The 20,315-nt window shown below is 49.0% G+C and overlaps 2 protein-coding genes and 1 long non-coding RNA gene across 3 annotated transcripts in view; all 3 read left to right on the forward strand.

Moving 5' to 3' along the window:
* Positions 1-20,315, forward strand: part of LOC149456016 (uncharacterized) — a 66,621-nt gene that overhangs the window by 36,919 nt on the left and 9,387 nt on the right. The window contains 3 exon segments of the mRNA XM_089685659.1: positions 13,027-13,156; positions 13,221-13,343; positions 13,448-13,578. Coding sequence (XP_089541785.1) covers positions 13,027-13,156; positions 13,221-13,343; positions 13,448-13,578 — 384 coding nt within the window.
* On the forward strand, positions 240-729 carry LOC149456018 (uncharacterized). Its single transcript, XR_016313977.1, has 2 exons — positions 240-550; positions 643-729. It is a non-coding gene; the product is annotated as an uncharacterized LOC149456018 (long non-coding RNA).
* LOC149456019 (uncharacterized) lies at positions 7,475-15,641 on the forward strand. The gene is made up of 6 exons (XM_089685641.1): positions 7,475-8,154; positions 8,281-8,448; positions 8,580-8,658; positions 8,775-8,872; positions 10,373-10,490; positions 11,511-15,641. Exons 1-6 carry the CDS (start codon positions 8,071-8,073, stop codon positions 12,794-12,796), a joined length of 1,833 nt encoding a protein of 610 aa, XP_089541767.1. The 5' UTR covers positions 7,475-8,070; the 3' UTR covers positions 12,797-15,641.

Genomic DNA, 20,315 nt, shown 5'->3' on the forward strand with positions numbered 1-20,315 from the left:
GGGAGGTCATTAAAGGTCATGTGCAGGGAAAGGGCGGGGCCAACTCAATATTGAACCCTACGGACTGAGACTGGGGGGCCATTAAAGGTCATGTGCGTGGAAAGGCTGGTGGCCCAATACTTGGGGCCATATGGTGTATATATGGGGGGGATAGGGACAATACTTGGGGCAATATAGTGTATATACGGGGGGCAGGGACAATACTTGGGGCAATATAGTGTATATACGGGGGGGTGGGGACAATACTTGGGGCAATATAGTGTATATATGGGGGAGCAGGGACAATAATTGTGGCAATATAGTGTATATATGGGGGGGCGGGGACAATACTTGGGGCCATATAGTGTATATAGACAGTGTGCTGCCTTGTATTACACAAGGCATTCTTTAGCATTCAGCAGTGTCTGTCCCTTTAAGGCTAGGGACGTCCTGTTTGCTAACTTGGGAGGAAGTGACCTCATTTCTTCAGACTGAAGAAATTCTACAATGCAAGTACATGTGGGATGCTGTTCCCTCTTCATATATGGGCTTGATTAGACCCCCAAAGTCTGTAAGTACCCCTCCTATATACTGAGGAATGTTATGCACATAGCTAGGAAGTTAGATATGTACTTATGTTTGTTTATTCTGTTTGTATTTCAGTTTTACCGCATTTATTCACATTCATCCGCACATTCATTCATTCTCATTATGATCACATGTTATCAGTAAAAGATCATCGGTTATCAATCATCGACTCTTTACTGTGTGGACATCAAAGGTTATACTGCCTGTAATCCTCTGTAACCCTTTCATAACTGCAGAGAAGGCAGGACAGACAGAATATATAGATATTCTACAGAACCGTGTAACAAAAAAATGTAAAATGCCCAAATCATGTATTTTAGGATGTGGTGGCAACCTATTAGCCTCCTACGAGGGTTCCTATCAAATTATTATACAGGATTTATGGCGCCAACAGTTTGCTCAGCGCTTTACATTATAAAGGGAGACAATACAGCAACAATAGTTTAATACAAGAGGGATAGGAGGGTCCTGATCCTGGGAGCTTCCAATCTAAGAGGGAGGGGCTGATCCTGGGAGCTTCCAATCTAAGAGGGAGGGGCTGATCCTGGGAGCTTACAATCTAGGAGGGAGGGCCTGATCCTGGGAGCTTACAATCTAGGAGGGAGGGGCTGGGGGTACAAAAGGTAGTAACTGTGGAAGATGGACTGGTAGGAAGAGTAGAAGATTCCATTATTAGCTGAGGGCAGGATAGGCTTCCCTGAAGAGATCGGTTTTCAGAGATTGCCTAAAAGCGAGCAGAGTAGGCAATAGTCTGATAGATTGGGGTAGAGAGTTCCAGAGGATGGGGGAGGCTCTGGAGAAGTCCTGGAGACGAGCATGGGAGGAGGAGACAAGGGAGCTGGGGAGCAGGAGGTCTTGCGAGGAGCAGAAAATCGCCTCCCTAATTCTCAGGGCTTCGCAGGGTGGTATAAATATGGAAGGGGGTTACATGCTTGCCAAGAAGAATGCCAATGTGCCTGACTGGTGTGCTGGGCTGGCATCAGGAGGTTGGCTTCTCATTTTTCTAGTCACATGCCCGGTACTGCCGCACTTTACAGAACACCTTGATTTTTTTTCAAGGCGTTCCCTGATTGGATGAGGAGGAGAAGAAGGGGAAAGACACCACAATCCCCACTTCATTCAGTTAGAGGATGCCTTGTATTTCTGGGAATGATGGTGGTGCCAAGCAAGCATCCCCTCGTGGTCAGTCTGCCGAGGGGAGCAGGACCCAGAGGAGCTGGACTACCACTGTAGCAGCATTGGCTACTCCAGTACATGGACCAATACATACATTATGGGATAACATGGATGTCAGAAGGATGGGCACCGGCCTCTTTCAGCACAGGAACCCTGAATCCAGTGGTGTCTCACCATATTAGAACTCCCAATCTGGGTCATGGAAAGGCTCAAGAGGTCCCTTTGCCCTGAAGATGGCTACTACTGGGGCTGTCATAGCAAATGCAGAGAGCATGTCCAGACCAGCAGGTGTTGAGGAGAGAAGCACCGCCATCTAAGTGCAGTAAAGCCAAATCCTTTATTTCCACAGAATTGGCAGCTCGCAAAGGTAGTGGAGTAGGTGCTTATCAAACAGGTGACCACCTCCATGTAGCCGCGGTCCGGTCCCGCTGGGTGCAGGTCTCCAATACGCTGTCCTCACTATACCTTTCTTGCCTTATGATCCTCAGCTTCATCTAGTGGCCATAAGGCATTTTTTTCTCCTGAAATAGCTCCATCAGGAAAATACCGCATTATGGCCACTAGATGGAGATGTATATCACAGGAAATCAACACCTTAAGCAAAATACAGTCAATTAATTTTTTCCCTCCACATTCTACAGACAATACCCCATAATGACAACGGGAAAGGAGTTCGTCTTGAAATCTTTGCAATTTATTAAATATAAAAAACAACCCCCCCTCCATGTGCATAAGTATTCCCAACCCCCCCATGTACATAAGTGTTCCCAGCCCCCCCATGTACATAAGTATTCCCCCCCATGTACATAAGTGTTCCCAGCCCCCCCCATGTACATAAGTATTCCCCCTCATGTACCATGTACATAAGTATTCCCAGCCCCCCCCCATGTACATAAGCACCCCCCCCCCCCCATGTACCATGTAGATAAGTATTCCCAGCCCCCCCCCCCCATGTACATAAGTATTCCCCCCCATGTACATAAGTGTTCCCAGCCCCCCCCATGTACATAAGTATTCCCCCTCATGTACCATGTACATAAGTATTCCCAGCCCCCCCCCCATGTACATAAGCACCCCCCCCCCATGTACCATGTAGATAAGTATTCCCAGCCCCCCCCCATGTACATAAGTATTTCCCCCCATGTACATAAGTATTCCCAGCCCCCTCCCCCCATGTACTTAAGTACTCCCAGCCCCCCCCCCCCCTCCCATGTACATAAGTATTCCCAGCCTTTGCTCCATCCTTAGTTGAACCGCCTTTAGCCCCAATTACGGCCTCGAGTCATTTGGAGTATGATTCTACAAGCCTGGACATCTATTTTGGGGCAATTTCTCCCGTTCTTCTTTGCAGGACCTCTCCAGCTCCTTCAGGTTGGATGGGGAGCGTCGGTGCACAGCCATTTTCAGATCTCTCCAGAGATGTTTGATCGGGTTCAAGTCTGGGCCCTGGCTGGGCAACTCCAGGATATTCCCAGAGTCGGCCCGTAGCCACTCCTTTGTTATGTGGGCTGTGTGCTGAGGGTCGTTGTCCTGTTGGAAGATGAACCGTCACCCCAGTCTAAGGTCCAGAGCGCTCTGCGACAGGTTTTCATCAAGGATGTCTCTGTACATTGCTGCATTCATCTTTCCTTCCATCCTGACTAGTCTCCCAGTTCCATCCCCACAGCATGATGCTGCCATCGCCATGCTTCACAGTAGGGATGGTATTGGCCAGGTGGTAAGCGGTGCCTGGTTTCCTCCAGACATTACGCTTGGCAGACCAGAGAGTTTTGTTTCTCATGGTCTGAGAGTCCCTCAGGTGCCTTTTGGCAAACTCCAGGCGGCTGCCATTTGCCTTTTACTGCGGAGTGGCTTCCGTCTGGCCACTCTACCATACAGGCCTGATTGGTGGAGTGCTGCAGAGATGGTTGTTCTTTTGGAAGGTTCTCCTCTCTCCACAGAGAAATGCTGGAGCTCTTTCAGAGTGACCATTGAGTGCTTGGTTACCTCTCTGGCTAAGGCCCTTCTCCCTCCATCACTCATTTTGGCCGGGCGGCCCGCTCTAGGAAGATTCCTGGTGGTTCCAAACTTCTTCCATTTATGGATGATGGAGGCCATTGGGCTCATTGGGACCTTCAATGCTGCAGAAAGCTCTCTGTACCCTTCCCCCGATCTGTGCCAAATCCTGTCTCGGAGGTCTACGGACAATTCTTTGGACTTCATGGCTTGGTTTGTGCTCTGATATGCACTGTTACCCGTGGTACCTTCTATAGACAGGTGTATGCCTTTCCTAATCAAGTCCAATCAGCTGAATGTCCCACAGGTGGACTCCAATATGCTGAATGTCCCACAGGTGGACTCCAATCCACTGAATGTCCCACAGGTGGACTCCAGTCAACTGAATGTCCCACAGGTGGACTCCAAGCAGCTGAATGTCCCACAGGTGGACTCCAATCAACTGAATGTCCCACAGGTGGACTCCAATCAGCTGAACGTCCCACAGGTGGACTCCAATCCGCTGAATGTCTCACAGGTGGACTCCAATCCACTGAACGTCCCACAGGTGGACTCCAATCAGCTGATTGTCCCACAGGTGGACTCCAATCCACTGAACGTCCCACAGGTGGACTCCAATCCACTGAACGTCCCACAGGTGGACTCCAATCCACTGAACGTCCCACAGGTGGACTCCAATCCACTGAACGTCCCACAGGTGGACTCCAATCCACTGAACGTCCCACAGGTGGACTCCAATCCACTGAACGTCCCACAGGTGGACTCCAATCCACTGAACATCTCACAGGTGGACTCCAATCAACTGAATGTCCCACAGGTGGACTCCAATCAAGTTGTGAAAACATCTCAAGGATGATCAGTGGGAACAGGGGGCACCAAAGCTCAATGTTGTTGTACTTATGTACATGGGGGGGGGGGGAGTTCGTTTTTTATTTTTAATAAATTGCAAAGATTTCAAAACAAACTTCTTTCATGTTGTCATTATGGGGTATTGTTTGTAGAATGTGGAGGAAAAAAAGTGAATTGAATCCATTTTGGAATACGGCTGTAACATAACAAAATGTGGCAAAAGTGAAGCGCTGGGAATACTCTCTGGATGCTCTGTATTATATATATATTGCTCAAAAAAATGAAAAGAAGACTCTGAGAACCCATCAGATCCCAATGGGGAGGAATCTCCTGCTGGATCTCTATACTGATATGGACGGGGGGATGGGTGAGGAACATAAGGACGCCCCATCGTTTGATGGAAATGAAAATGATCAGTCTACAGAGGAATGAATTCAAAGTCACCCGAAAATCAAAGTGAAGAAATTATGCAGCAGGCGAGTCCATGTTGGTGAAATGTCATTGCAGCAACTCAGAATGGTCCTCAGTAGTCTGTGTGGCCCCCACGTGCTTGTATGCATGCCTGACAACGTTGGGGGAGGCTCCTAATGAGACCACGGATCATGTCCTGGGGGATTTCCTCCCAGATCTGGACCAGGGCATCACTGAGCTCCTGGACAGTCTGAGGTGCAACCTGGTGTCAGATGGACTGAAACATGACATCCCAGAGGTGTTCTATTGGATTTAGGTCAGGCGAGCGTGGGGGCCATTCAGTGGTATCAATTCCTTCATACTCCAGGAACTGCCTGCATACTCTCCCCACATGGGGCCAGGAATTGTTGTACACCAGGAGGAACCCGGGACCCCCTGCACCAGGAGGAACCTGGGACCCCCTGCACCAGGAGGAACCTGGGACCCACCGCACCAGGAGGAACCCAGGACCCCCTGCACTAAGAGGAACCTAGGACCCCCTGCACTAAGAGGAACCCAGGACCCACCGCACCAGGAGGAACCCAGGACCCACCGCACCAGGAGGAACCCAGGACCCACTGCACCAGGAGAAACTCAGGACCCACTGCACCGGCGTAGGGTCTGACAATGGGTCTAAGGATTTCATCCCCATACCTTATGGCAGTCAGGATGCCACTGTCTAGCCTGTAGAGGTCTGTGTGTCCCTCCATGGAGATGCCTCCCCAGACCATCACTGACCCACCACCAAAACGGTCATGCTGAACCATGTTACAGGCAGCAGAATGTTCTCCATGGTTTCTCCAGACCCTTTCACGTGTCACATGTGCTCAGGGGGAACCTGCTCTCATCTGTGAAAAGCACAGGGCGCCAGTGGTGGACCTGCCAATTCTGCTGTTCAATGACAAATGCCAATCCAGCTCTATGGTGCCGGGCAGTGAGCACAGGGCCCACTAGAGGATGTCAGACCCTCAGGCCACCCTTATAAAGTCTGTTTCTGATTGGTCAGAGACATTCACACCAGTTGCCTGCTGGAGGTCATTTTGTAGGGCTCATCCTGTTCCTCCTTGCACAAATGAGCAGATATTGGTCCTGCTGATGGGTTAAGGACCTTCTATGGCCCTGTCCAGGTCTCCTAGAGGAACTACCTGTCTCCAGGAATCTCCTCCATGCTCTTGTCTCCTGGTATCTCCTCCATGCTCATCTCCTGGAATCTCTTCCATGCTCTTGAGACTGTGCTGGGAGACACAGCAAACCTGGCAGTGTCACGTATTGATGTGCCATCCTGGAGGAGTTGGACTGCTGTGCAACCTCTGTAGGGTCCAGGTATGGCCTCATGCCACCAGTAGTGACACTGACCCCAGCCAAATGCAAAACTAGTGAAAAACAGTCAGAAAAGATAAGTAGGGAAACAAAAGTCAGTGGTCTCCACCTGTAAAACCATTCCTGTTTTGGGGGTCATCTCATTGTTGCCCATCTAGTGCACCTGTTGTTAATTTCATGAACACCAAAGCAGCTGAAACTGATAAACAACCCCCTCTGTGACTTACCTTACCAGATCCATATCCCAAGAGTGTCATGTGTATATAAATACTATGAACTAGCAAAAAAAAATAACTAAGTGCGGCTACTCATGTTATATGTAAAGTGGTAGGAGGAATCAGGTAAAGCAAGAAAAGGTACAAAGTACAGCAGGTCAGGCAGGTCTGGAATGTGGCCAGACTGGGGAGCAGGTATGAGTGGCAGGATCAGGAACACTGGGTAGGGAGCACAGGCACTGTGAGCCTCCTGAGGTGCAGCTAAATACCCTCCCAGAAGCCAGTATCAGGCGGAGACTAATTTCTGAACCTGCTGGCAGACACTAGAACTATATCACTCAGATCCGATGACCACAAGTGCCACCAGCAGGTGCTCGAGTTGCTGACATTCCTGAAAAAGTAGTTGATGCTCGGAATAAACTTCCAGCAGAGGCAGTGAGCCAGTCAGCAGTAAATGTCCTCAAACACGCTTGGGGCAAACATAGATCTATACAAAAAAGAAAACAAAAAAAACAAAAATAGATATAAACAGAACAAAGCCAAAAGAATGGGCAGACTTGATGGACCATTTGTTTTTTTCTGCTGTCACTTTCCTATGTTTCCATGAATGAGTAGACTTGTCTGCATCTATGAGGATCTACAGTCCATACACACCCAGCACAAGGCCGGGGTCACACTACCAGACGGTTTTCTATGGAAGACAGGAAGGGATGTCAGGGACAGATAGGAAGTGATGTCAGGGACAGAAAAGAAGTTCCAGGTGAGAGGTGAGTCGGGAGGAAGTAGAGAGGAGACATTGCTGGAAGTGGCAGCAGAGGAGGTAATAAGATCTGATTTTATATTTACACCCAGTAACCCCCCCGTCATGTCCGTCCTCTCCCTCCATCATCGCACCCTGTCCTTTTCCTCCGTCATCACGCCCCTGTCTTCTTCCTCCACCGTCACGTCCGTCCTCTTCCTCCATTGTCACGTCCTGTCTTCTTCCTCCACCATCACGTCTGTCATCTTCCCCCACCATCACATCCATTCTCTTCCTCCGTCGTCACGTCCGTTCTCTTCCTCCGTCGTCACATCCATCCTCTTCCTCTGTCGTCACGTCCATCCTCTTTCTCCACCGTCACGTCCATCCTCTTCTTCCACCGTCACGTCTGTCCTCTTCCTCCACCGTCACGTCCGTCCTCTTCCTCCACCGTCACGTCCGTCCTCTTCCTCCACCGTCACGTCCGTCCTGAACATTCTCTTCATTCTGCAGATGTGCAGAGGATGGGGATCTTATTTAGACAAAACAGCCTAAGGGTATGAGGCTCCTGGATCCCAAAACCACAGCAAACCCTAAACTGAATGTTCCTCTGTGTGTAATCCCACTGGGGGCCGTTCTTCCATGATAGAGACCCTCGTATTATCCCCCCCATCCTAATATTGTACAACCAGTACAGTCCAGATCATTCTCTGTTATCAATTATTGGTCTACAGGAAACCTGTATAGATCACATGACCAATGAGGATGGAGAAGGACCGGAGTCACATGACTGAGAGGATACTAAACCTCACCCTGGAGATCATCTACCTGCTGACTGGAGAGGTGAGGAGGATTCTGGGAGGTCACATGACATCACTCTGGTCTAGTCTGGCCAATAGACCATGTTCTTGTAGACATGTAGATGATGTCAGATGATTGATATCGGTTTCTCTTTTTCCTGATCTGTAGGATTATGTTGTAGTGAAGAAGTCTAGTGGGGAGCCAATCTCAGGAGGATGGAGCAAGACCCAGAGCCCCACCATGGTGCCCCCCCCTTGTTCTCCGATACCTGAGAGGAACAAAGAGCAGAAGATCCTGGAACTGACCACCATGATGGTCCATCTGCTGACAGGAGAGGTGAGCGGTGCCGGGAATTCTGGGACATTCTCCAGTAACAGACAAGGGATGTGTCTAGATGGTGACTGTATCATTGTGTGTGTCAGGTTCCTATAAGGTGTCAGGGTGTCACTGTCTATTTCTCCATGGAGGAGTGGGAGTATTTAGAAGGACACAAGGACCTCTACAAGGACCTCATGATGGACAATCAGTCGCCCCTCACATCATTGGGTAAGAGGAGACTTTATTGGAAAGGAGAGAGCAGTACGGAGGCTTCACCTAGATCCCCCATCATCTGATAAACACATAGAAACAATGTATTTAGTCAGTGTGTGTGTTTCCTACAGATGGATCCAGTCATGGGAACCCACCAGAGAGATGTCCCCGTCCTCTGTATTCCTGGGATTCCACACAGGAAGGTCACACCATCCCTCACCATCATCAGGTAGGTGGATCCAGTCATGGGAACCCACCAGAGAGATGTCCTCGTCCTCTGTATTCCCGGGATTCCACACAGGAAGGTCACACCATCCCTCACCATCATCAGGTAGGTGGATCCAGTCATGGAAACCCACCAGAGAGATGTCCCCATCCTTTGTATTCCTGGGATTCCACACAGGAAGGTCACACCATCCCTCACCATCATCAGGTCGGTGGAGTTGAGGGTCGGGAACATAAAGTCATGGAGACGATGTGTGGACTCTACAAGATGAGGTTTTCTATGCGGTCTCCCATCATAAATCCTTCTATGGTTTTCTTTCTTGTCCATTGAGGGACACAAGAATTCAGAAACATTTAGGTAACACTGCCACATCCAGGAGGTTGGGACACTGGGGGGAAATAAATTGTATGCCAGCCCCCTTTAGACCCCTCAGAATGCAACATGCTGTAGTTTTGTGCTAGTATCTTGAGAGGCTGGACACATTTTGAGATCTGCTCTTTTTTATTTTTGGTAGTCCTCTTCATTTTTTGGGATTTTGAATCCACATTCTTTACTGACATCTCTGCTTTAGTTGGTCTCGGTATAGCAGCCATCCGGATAAATGTTTCCTCAGCCTAGCTTTGAAGGTACTAAAACATACAAGGAGAGAGCGCAGGACCACCCCAGTGTATTTCCTGCGTGTTTCCAGAATGACAACCTTCTCCTGTTTATGGAGCCTTCCTTCCCTGAATCCTGAGGGTTGGGAATGTGAGGCTTGGTCCTTCACATGTAGACCAGCTGGTCTTCTCTTGTGGAGCTGCTGTTGGACAAAGTTTCTTTCTGGGGACCTGTTTACTCGGGGACTTGTGCTGTTTTTTTTTTGACCACGTTATTGGTCTATTATTTCTACATTGGGTAGTTATGTGGTTCCACATTTTTAGGTGGGTTTTTGGGCTGACAGCCTCTTGCTAGTTTAGTGTTCCTTCTGGTGGACTCGTTACCTCTTGGGGGTCACCTCTTCTGTCTTGGTCTGAGCATCACCTTCACCCTCTGGCCTTCCCTTGGTCCTTGGCTGGTTCATGGGGGCGTCTTCTTATCTGGTTCTCAGTCAGGAGTTGTGAGCTGCAGACAGTTCCCAGTCCCTTTCTGGCCTGTCAGTGGCTGTTGCTCTCCCCCTCATTAGGACTGCTTTTTGAATCTCTGGCTAGATCTGAGTTCCTGTGTCCCTCAAAGGATGAAAAAAAAAAAGACCTCCTGTAAAATGTATTTCTTTGAGTACATTGAGGGACACAGGCCCCACCCCTTTGTATTTTTCTCCTACCCTCAGTGCTGCTTATCCCCAGAACTGAGGCATGCTGGGTAGAGGAGGGGCAGTTACAGTTACAGTTTTTATTGCCCCAACCTCCTGAAGGTGGCGGTATAACCCAACTGTTTCTGTAGTCTTGTGTTCCTCAATGGCCGCCAAGAAATAGAATTTTCGGTAAGTACAAAAGTCTTATTTTTGCTGCCATTCTGTTGGTTTAGGGTGAAGATCTGATTTCCGTGAATGAAGAGGAAGAGATGTATGTGAGGGATGATACGGAGGAGGCTGGAGGGAGGAGGACATTCACAGAGGAGGACACTCCTACAGAGATCAGCACAGGTGACCATAATATATTCTTCTCTTATCTCTGCTTTGTTACATTCCCCCCCCCAAGTCCCCAGTGGTCCCTGCTCCTCTGACAAGGCTGAGAAACAAAAGCCTAGGCCTATGGTCACTTGTTCTATGATAAAGGGTCTTCAAGTCTGAACTTGGACCCAATTGTCCATCAGAGATCACATGACCCAGTGCCTTGGCTTGTGGTTGTGTAAAGAGCATGCCCCCCCAGCCCCCATTGGTCCCTGCTCCTCTGACAAGGCAGTGTAACAAAAGCCTAGGCCTATGGTCACTTTTTCTATGGTAAAGGGTCTACACGTCTGAACTTTGACCATCTTGTCTATCACAGATCTTATGACCCAGTGCCTAGGCTTGTGGATGTGTGAAGAGCATGCCCCCCCCCCCCAGTCCCCATTGGTTCCAGCTGCTCTGACAAGGCGGCGTAAATGTAGAAGTGATCTGGGAGGTGGAGCAAAGGCCCCTTGATTGAAGAGGGGAAGAGTCCCAGCTGGTTGGGACATCCACAGATAGGTTGGGTCCTCTTCTAGCAGAGTTATAGCTAAATGTTATCATAAAACTCTATTAAATGTTTCCTTGAGATAAGGAGTAACCCTAAAACACTCCTTCCAGGAGAACATACTGCTCCAAGCTCCCTCCAGTGCTGTCTATCACCAGAAGCCTAGGCCTATGGTCACTTGTTCTATGGTGAAGGGTCTTCAAGTCTGAACTTTGACCCTCTTGTCTATCAGATCACATGACCCAGTGCCTAGGCTTGTGGTTGTGTGAAGAGCATGCCCCCCCCCCCCCCAGCCCCCATTGGTTCCTGCTCCTCTGACAAGGCGGTGTAAATGTAGAAGTGATCTGGGAGGACCAAAGGCCCTTTGACTGAAGAGAGGAGGAGTCCCAGCTGGTTGGGACATCCAAAGAGAACATCTGCTCCCTCCTATCTCCCTGATCCAGATGGAATCTCGATGGATGTGAACTAACCCTCTCCTATCTATTGATGATGTTTTTCTATTTTTCCAGGACCCGCCATGGAGAAACCCTCAAAGGATCGTCTCACTTTATCTCCAGGTTGTAAAATGGAAGATGAGGACATCCCAGGAGATTGTGCCAGAGAAAAGAGAATGAGCTCCTCCATGGATGGTGGACTTCCCAGTGTGGAGAGACCATGGAATCCCTCTGACCCTGAACACCCTCGTACTGTGGGGGATGTGGCCAAGGCTCCATGTGCCAGAGAAAAGACAATGAGCTCCACTATGGATGGTGGACTTCCCAGTGTGGAGATACCATGGAATCCCTCTGACTCTGAGCAACCTCCTACTGTGGGGGATGGGGCCGGGGTTCCATGTGCTGGAGAAAAGACAATGAGCTCCACTATGGATGGTGGACTTCCCAGTGTGGAGAGACCACGGAATTCCTCGGAATCTGAGAAACCTCATACTGTGAAGGATGGGGCCGGGAATCAGGAGGAGGAGACGTTTCCCTGTCCTGAGTGCGGGAAATGTTTTTCAAACAAGTCCAATCTTTACAGACATCAGAGATCCCACAAAGGGAAGAAGCCGTATTCATGCAGCGAGTGCGGGAAAAGTTTTTTACGGAGGGACATTCTTTTCAGACATCAGAGTTTGCACACAGGCAAGAAGTCGAATCGCTGTCCTGAGTGCGGGAAATATTTTCGAAGGAAGTCGCAGCTTGCTTTACATCAGAGATCTCACACGGGGGAAAAGCCGTACACCTGCCCTGAGTGCGGGAAATGTTTTTCAGACAATCCTGGTCTTTCCAGACACCGAAGATTTCACACGGGGGAGAAGCCGTACATATGCCTAGAGTGCGGAAAAGGTTACACACGAAGTTCAGAACTTCATGTACATCAGAGATCTCACACGGGGGAGAAGCCGTTTTTGTGCCCAGAGTGCGGGAAATGTTTTTCACAGAAGTCCCATCTTTCCAGACATCAGAGAGCTCACACGGGGGAGAAGCCGTATGTCTGCCCAGAGTGCGGAAAGGGTTATTCGCAAAATTCAGAACTTATTATACATCAGAGATCTCACACGGGGGAGAGGCCGTTTTACTGCCTGGAGTGCGGGAAATGTTTTACAGAGAAGTCCCATCTTTCCAGACATCAGGGAGCTCACACAACCAAGAAGCCATATGTCTGCTCAGAGTGTGGAAAAGGTTATACACGAAAAGCGGAGTTTGTTGTTCATCAACGATCTCACACGGGGGAGAAGCCGTTTTCCTGCCCAGAGTGCGGGAAATGTTTTTCAGAGAAGTCCAGTCTTTACAGACATCAGAGATCTCACAAATAGAAAAAGTTATATCCATGATGTGAGTGCGGGAAATGTTCTTCTCAGAGGGATAGTCTAGACTAACATCAGAGATTGCACAAAAAGTTGAATTGCTGCCCCGAGTGCGGGAAATGTTTTCAAGGGGGAACCAGAACTTGTTATACATCAGAGATCTCACACAGGAGAACAGCCGTATTCCTGCCCTGAATGCGGGAAATGTTTCTCACAGAAGTCCAGTCTACACACATCAGAGATCTCACACGGAGAAGACGTATGCCTGTTCTGAGTGCGGGAAATGTTTCTCACAGATGTCCAATCCTCCTGAACATCAGAAAAACCACGCAAACAGGAAAAGCTGTTTTCCAGCCCTGAGTGCGGGAAGTGACCACAGAAATCATAACTTTTCATACGTCTCACACAGGAGTTGCCGTATTCTTGCCTTAAGTGTGGGAAATGTTTTTCCAGAGACATCTAGTCTTCCCATACAACAGAAAGCTCATAAAAGGGGAGAAGCTGATCCCAGAGTGCGGAAAATGTTCCTTACGGAGTCTTGTTATTTATCCAAGTTGTATTCATTTTCTGAGTGCGGGAAATGTTTTTTATTTTACTAAACATTGGAGATCCAACCCCCCTAGGCGTATTAGTGTCCTGAGTGCGGGAAATGTGTTACAGACAAGTCCCAAATTTTCAGACATCAAAGATCTCACACGGGCGAGATGCCGAATTTCTGCACAGAGTGTGGGAAATGTTACTCACAGAAGCTTAGTTTTACCAAACACCAGAGAACCCACAAAACCCTTGAGGTGTATTAGTGCCCTGAGGGCAGGAAATGTTTTACATGGATGTCTCGTCTTACCAGACACCAGAGAACCCACATCACCTGTAGCAGAAGTTTCCATGGAGGACATCATGGTGAGAGAGAAGGAGGGGGGAGTCCCTGCTGGTTGGGTCCCTCTAGCCGTGTAGTCTGATCTCCCCTGACCTTCAGCAGCAGCTTCCATGGAGGACATCATGGTGAGAGAGAAGGAGGGGGTCACTGCTGGTTGGGTCCCTCTAGTAGTGTAGTCTGATCTCCCCTGACCTTCAGCAGAAGCTTCCATGGAGGACATCATGGTGGGAGAGAAGGAAGGGGGGATCACTGCTGGTTGGGTCCCTCTAGCAGTGTAGTCTGATCTCCCCTGAACTTCAGCTGAACTTCCATGGAGGACATCATGGTGAGAGAGAAAGGGGGCGGGGGGGGGGGGGGTTCACTGCTGGTTGGGTCCCTCTAGCCCTGTAGTCTGATCTCCCCTGACCTTCAGCAGAAGCTTTCATAGAGGACATCATGGTGAGAGGAGGGGGGGGGTCACTGCTGGTTGGGTCCCTCTAGCAGTGTAGTCTGATCTCTCCTGACCTTCAGCAGAAGCTTCCATGGACATCATGGTGAGAGAGAAGGAGGGGGGGTCACTGCTGGTTGGGTCACTCTAGCCGTGTAGTCTGATCTCCCCTGAACTTCAGCTGAAGCTTCCATGGAGGACATCATGGTGAGAGAGAAGGAGGGGGTTGGAGTCACTGCTGGTTGGGCCCCTCTAGCAGTGTAGTCTAATCTCTCCTGACCTTCAGCAGAAGCTTCCATGGAGGACATTATGATGAGTTAGAAGGAGGGGGGTCACTGCTGGTTGGGTCCCTCTAGCCGTGTAGTCTGATCTCCCCTGAACTTCAGCTGGAGCTTCCATGGAGGACATCATGGTGAGAGAGAAGGAGGGAGGGGGGGTCACTGCTGGTTGGGTCCCTCTAGCAGTGTAGTCTGATCTCCCCTGACCTTCAGGAGAAGCTTCCATGGAAGACATCATGGTGAGAGAGACGGAGGGGGGGGGAGTTACTGCTGGTTGGGTCCCTCTAGCCATGTAGTCTAATCTCCCCTGAACTTCAGCTGAAGCTTCCATGGAGGACATCATGGTGAGAGAGAAGGGGGGGGGGGCTACTGCTGGTTGGGTCCCTCTACCAGTATAGTCTCAACTTCAGCTGAAGCTTCCATGGAGGACATCATGATGAGAGAGAAGGAGGGGGGGGGGTCGCTTCTGGTTGGGTCCCTCTACCAGTGTAGTCTGATCTCCCCTGACCTTCAGCAGAAGCTTCCATGGAGGACATCATGGTGAGGGAGGGGGGGAGTTACTGCTGGTTGGGTCCCTCTATCCGTGTAGTCTGATCTCCCCTGAACTTCAGCTGAAGCTTCCATGGAGGACATCATGGTGAGAGAGAAGGAGGAGGGGTCACTACTGGTTGGGTCCCTTTTGCAGTGTAGTCTGATCTCCCCTGACCTTCAGGAGAAGCTTCCATGGAGGACATAATGATGAGAGAGAAGGAGGGGGGTCACTGCTGGTTGGGTTCCTCTAGCCATGTAGTCTGATCTCCCCTGAACTTCAGCTGAAGCTTCCATGGAGGACATCATGGTGAGAGAGAAGGGGGGGGGGTTACTGCTGGTTGGGTCCCTCTACCAGTATAGTCTGATCTCCCCTGAACTTCAGCTGAAGCTTCCATGGAGGACATCATGGTGAGTGAGGAGCGGGGGGGAGTCACTGCTGGTTGGGTCCCTCTAGCCGTGTAGTCTGATCTCCCCTGACCTTCAGCAGAAGCTTCCATGGAGGACATCATGGTGGGAGAGAAGGAGAGGGGAGGGTCACTGCTGGTTGGGTCCCTCTAGCAGTGTAGTCTGATCTCCCCTGACCTTCAGCAGAAGCTTCCATGGAGGACATCATGGTGAGAGAGAAGGAGAGGGGAGGGTCACTGCTGGTTGGGTCCCTCTAGCCGTGTACTATTCTTTCAGTAAGCAGATTGGTAGATCTGCCTTTAGATTTCCGCCATTAAATGTTTTTTTCTTGTGTTCTCCAAGTCTTAGTTTTATTTTATTTAGAGACGTTTTTGTGTTTTTCTGGGGGGTTTTTTGTGCACTTTTTTAGAACCCCTTTATAGGGCTGAAAACGACATAAACCCCCCAAACCCGATCTATGTTCTGAAAGCCCCGCCCCGGAGGAGGAGACATTGGCAGTTCCAATGTTTTTATGTCACTAGATGTTACCGCAAAATGTCGGTAAAAAATACGCTAACGCCCGGTCACCTCGGGTGTGATTCGCCATGTCATGTGACTTGCGTATGCCAAGCAGTACCCTATTGTCCCCTATAACAGCGGTCATCTCGGCGCGGTTCCGACTCGGTCAGATGTACTACTTTTGGTGCGATTTGTGTGTCGGATGTGTTGCCGATAGCATCTGAAATCGGCGTCTCACCCAGCTTTGAAATCGTGCGACTTCACTGAAAATCAGATTGGATGTGACCACCGGGGGGGAGGGGCTTAAGGTGATTTTAGGGGGAACACAAATGCAACCGCTGATGTAATTTTTTGCTGAAATATGAGGGGCGCGGTCACACCGAGTACATAGACACCCAACATGGCAAGTCTTAGGGCCCCATGTACACTGCAGCCGATAAACGGACGTTCAGGAGCGGTTGTGCGTTTGTCTCTGCTTCTGCTCTCCCCGTTTCTGCTGTCTCTTCTTCTGCTGTCTCTTCTTCTGCTGTCTCTGCTTCTGCTCTCTCTGCTTCTGCTGTCTCTGCTTCTGCTGTCTCTGCTTCTGCTCTCCCCGCTTCTGCTGTCTCTGCTTCTGCTGTCCCCGCTTCTGCTCTCCCCGCTTCTGCTCTCTCGGCTTCTGCTCTCTCGGCTTCTGCTCTCTTGGCTTCTGCTCTCTTGGCTTCTGCTCTCTCTGCTTCTGCTCTCCCCGCTTCTGCTCTCTCTGCATCTGCTCTCCCTGCTTCTGCTCTCTCTGCATCTGCTCTCCCTGCTTCTGCTCTCTCTGCTTCTGCTTTCTCTGCTTCTGCTCTCCCCGCTTCTGCTCTCCCTTCTTCTGCTCTCTTTGCTTCTTCTCTCTCTGCTTCTTCTCTCTCTGCTTCTGCTCTCCCTGCTTCTTCTCTCTCTGCTTCTGCTGTCTCTGCTTCTGCTCTCCCCGCTTCTGCTGTCTCTGCTTCTGCTCTCTCTGCTTCTGCTCTCCCCGCTTCTGTTCTCCCTGCTTCTGCTCTCCCTGCTTCTGCTCTCTCTGCTTCCCCTCTCCCTGCTTCTGCTCTCCCTGCTCCTGCTCTCTCCGCTTCCCCTCTCCCTGCTTCTGCTCTCCCTGCTCCTGCTCTCTCCGCTTCTGCTCTATCTGCTTTTGCTCTCCTTGCTCCTGCTTTCTCTGCTTCTGCTCTCCCCGTTTCTGCTTACCCCGCTTCTGCTCTCCCCGCTTCTGCTCTCTCTGCTTCTGCTCTCGCACTTTGAATGACAATTGCGCGGTCATGCAACACTGTACCCAAATTAATTTTTTTTTCTCCATACAAATAGAACTTTCTTTTGGTGGTATTTACTCCCCGCTGGGTGTTTTATTTTTTGCACTATAAACAAAAGAAGAGCAAAAAAAACATTTGGGAAAAAAAAGTTTTTATTATTACATTTTGCAAACAGGTAATTGTTCTCCTTCACTGATGTGCGTTGATGATGCTGCACTGATAGGCAGCATTGATGGGCACTGATAGGTGGCACTAATAGGCAGAACTGATGGGCACTAATAGGCAGGACTGATGGGCACTGGTAGGCAGCACTGATGGGCACTGACAGGCAGCACTGATGAGGTGGCACGTATAGGCAGCACTGATGGGAACTTCTCTGACAATTGCCTGTTCTCGGCAGTACTTTCCTCACACTGTGACAGTGTGAGGAAAGTGCAGCCTTTAACCCGCAACTGTATTTACCCGGTGATCTCCTCTGTTATTGGACATGGCTGATCACGAGGTAAAAGGCCGCTGTGACTGGCCGTTTACAGTATCACGTGATCAGCTTTGTCTTTAGGACATAGCGATCACCGGTGGCGCCGGGTGCGTGCTGCTGGGGGCCCGCAGGGGGTGTGTTTGTGGGAGGACATAAATGGACTCCCTCCCAGAACTAGACAACTGAGCTGCAGCCATAGGTAATTGGTTAAAAAAATGTTTTTTTACTTTTTTTTTTCCTCGCGTAGGGGACAAAAAGTCCCCGTGATTTTTTTGGTGACAGGTTCTCTTTAATGAGACCGCCAGGGTCTAAAAGCCCCCCAATGTCTCCTCTGTGCTCCACTGAATGTATTGCAGTTCAGATCACTTTGTATTAGATGCGTTCCTGGTGATAGTGGACAGGGAAAACTGAGAGGGGGACCTGAAAGGGAAGATTTGCATGTTGCTTATGGGGCAGCAACAAGGAGAGGAGTGCGGGATGTGTGTCCACTCTGCTCCTTCCCTTCTATCCAGCGGCACCCGATACGCCGGTCCACAGGGCACGTTACGGGAGGGGGGGGTTGTGTGGAAGCAATCAAGCGGAAGCAGCCACCAGACTGCTTCATCTGATGGCCAGAAGTGGACTTGTCAGCCACTGGGAATGTGTGTAAAACCCTCCACTGTTAGGTCCGACCCGGCAGCGAAAGGGTTACATTTAGAATTGGCAATGATAATTACCCATATTTAGAATTCGGGGCAGTGGCCGAACATGGGACTGGAAAGACAGTCAATACACCGTGTTCCAAATTATTATGCAAATTCTATTTAAGTGTCACAAAGATTAAATATTTTGTTTTTCAGTTTAACTCATGGATGGCATTGTGTCTCAGGGCTCTTTTGATCACTGAAAACAATCTCGGACACCTATGATAATTAGATTGGCTGGTGAGCCCAATTTAAGGGAAAACTACTAAAGGAGGGTGTTCCACATTATTAAGCAGAGCACCATTTTCAAGCAATATGGGGAAGAAAAAGGATCTCTCTGCTGCCAAAAAGAGTGAAATAGTTCAATGCCTTGGACGAGGTATGAAAACATTAGATATTTCACGAAAACTTAAGCGTGATCATCGCACTATTAAGAGATTTGTGGCTGATTCAGAGCACAGACGGGTTCGTGCAGATAAAGGCACATTGAGGAAGATTTCTGCCAGATCCATGCATCGGATCAAGAGAGCAGCTGCTAAAATACCATTACATAGCAGCAAACAGATATTTGAAGCTGCTGGTGCCTCTGGGGTCCCACGAACATCAAGGTGTAGAGTCCTCCAGAGTCTTGCAACTGTGCATAAACCTTCTATTCGGCCACCACTAACCAATGCTCACAAGCAGAAACGGCTGCATTGGGCAGAAAAATACATGAAGACTAATTTTCAAACAGTCCTGTTCACTGATGAGGGCCGTGCAACCCTGGATGGTCCAGATGGATAGAGTAGTGGATGGTTGGTGGACGGCCACCCTGTTCCAACAAGGCTGCGACATCAGCAAGGCGGTGGTGGAGTGATGTTTTGGGCTGTAATCATAGAAACAGACCTGGTCAGCCCCTTTATGGCCCCCGAAGGTGTAAAGATGACCTCTGCTAAGTATGTGGAGTTTATGACGGACCACTTTCTTCGCTGGTACAGAAGGAAGAACTATGCTTTCCGTAATAAAATCATCTTCATGCATGACAATGCATCATCTCATACTGCAAAGAATACCTCTGAATCAATGGCTGTTATGGGGATAAAAAGAGAGAAAGTTATGGTGTGGCCTCCATCCTCCCCTGACCTCAATCCTATTGAGAACCTTTGGAGCATCCTCAAGCAAAAGATCTATGAGGGTGGGAGGCAGTTTACATCCAAACAGCAGCTCCGGGAGGCTATTCTGACATCTTGCAAACAAATTCAAGCAGAAACTGTCCAAAAACTCACAAGTTCAATGGATGCAAGACTTGTGAAGCTGCTATCAAATAAGGGGTCCTATGTTACAATGTAACGTGACCTGTTAAAATGTTTAAAAAGTTAAAATGTTGTTAAAAGTTTGATTGAAATAGCTTTTGATTTCAGTAAATATGCTGCAAACACAACAAATGACAATTTTCAGTTCTTTACAACCTATAAAGTGTTTTGAAACTTACTGTGTGTAATAATTTGGAACAGTGCATTATAAGTTGTTTCTTTAACAAAAATACTGTTATCATTAGGTTTGTTCAATAAAATTTGAATTGTACTCTTAATAGTTGATAACATGAGAATTATGCTGACTGTTATTTACATCAATTATTTAGGTAAATGAGAAAAATATCATTTGCATAATAATTTGGAACACGGTGTAGAGGTTCTACAGCGAGTCTCCTCTTCTTCAGCAATCGGCCAGGTATGGGATACGCAAAGTAGACTGGTTCAAGCTGGACCGATGTAACTGTGCCTAACAAAAAAGCCTTCTTAGAAGTCAGAGGAGACCACCCAGCTAGCAGTAGTTCGGGGACCACTACATTGGATAGTAATCTCTACTACTTCGAGTCCAAGGACTCGGGTAAGGCAAGAGGTACAAAGAACAACGAATGAAGGTCAGCTTGACGGGGAGTGGGTACAGAGGCAGACTCACAGGTTTCAAGAAGTACTGGTCAGAGAACATGGGCATGCAGGTAAAAATTTTAAATCACTGCGAGCAATTAGATGTGGAGCTAAATACCATCTCAGCGGCCAGCATCAGGTGAAGACTAATGTCTGGAATTGGCTGGATGCTG

The sequence above is a fragment of the Staurois parvus genome, unplaced genomic scaffold (genome assembly GCF_062004578.1).
Source record: "Staurois parvus isolate SC_StPar_1 unplaced genomic scaffold, SC_StPar_1.0 ptg000380l, whole genome shotgun sequence".
Classification (NCBI taxonomy): Eukaryota; Metazoa; Chordata; class Amphibia; order Anura; family Ranidae; genus Staurois; species Staurois parvus.

What these genes read in the sequence shown, in the direction of transcription:
- LOC149456019 (XM_089685641.1), top strand. Translation starts at nt 8,071, where the DNA reads ATGAGGATGGAGAAGGACCGGAGTCACATGACTGAGAGGATACTAAAC. An exon ending in TCCATCTGCTGACAGGAGAG is followed by an intron (nt 8,449 to 8,579) that starts GTGAGCGGTGCC and finishes TTCTCCATGGAG; the next exon opens with GAGTGGGAGTATTTAGAAGG. An exon ending in GTCGCCCCTCACATCATTGG is followed by an intron (nt 8,659 to 8,774) that starts GTAAGAGGAGAC and finishes TGTTTCCTACAG; the next exon opens with ATGGATCCAGTCATGGGAAC.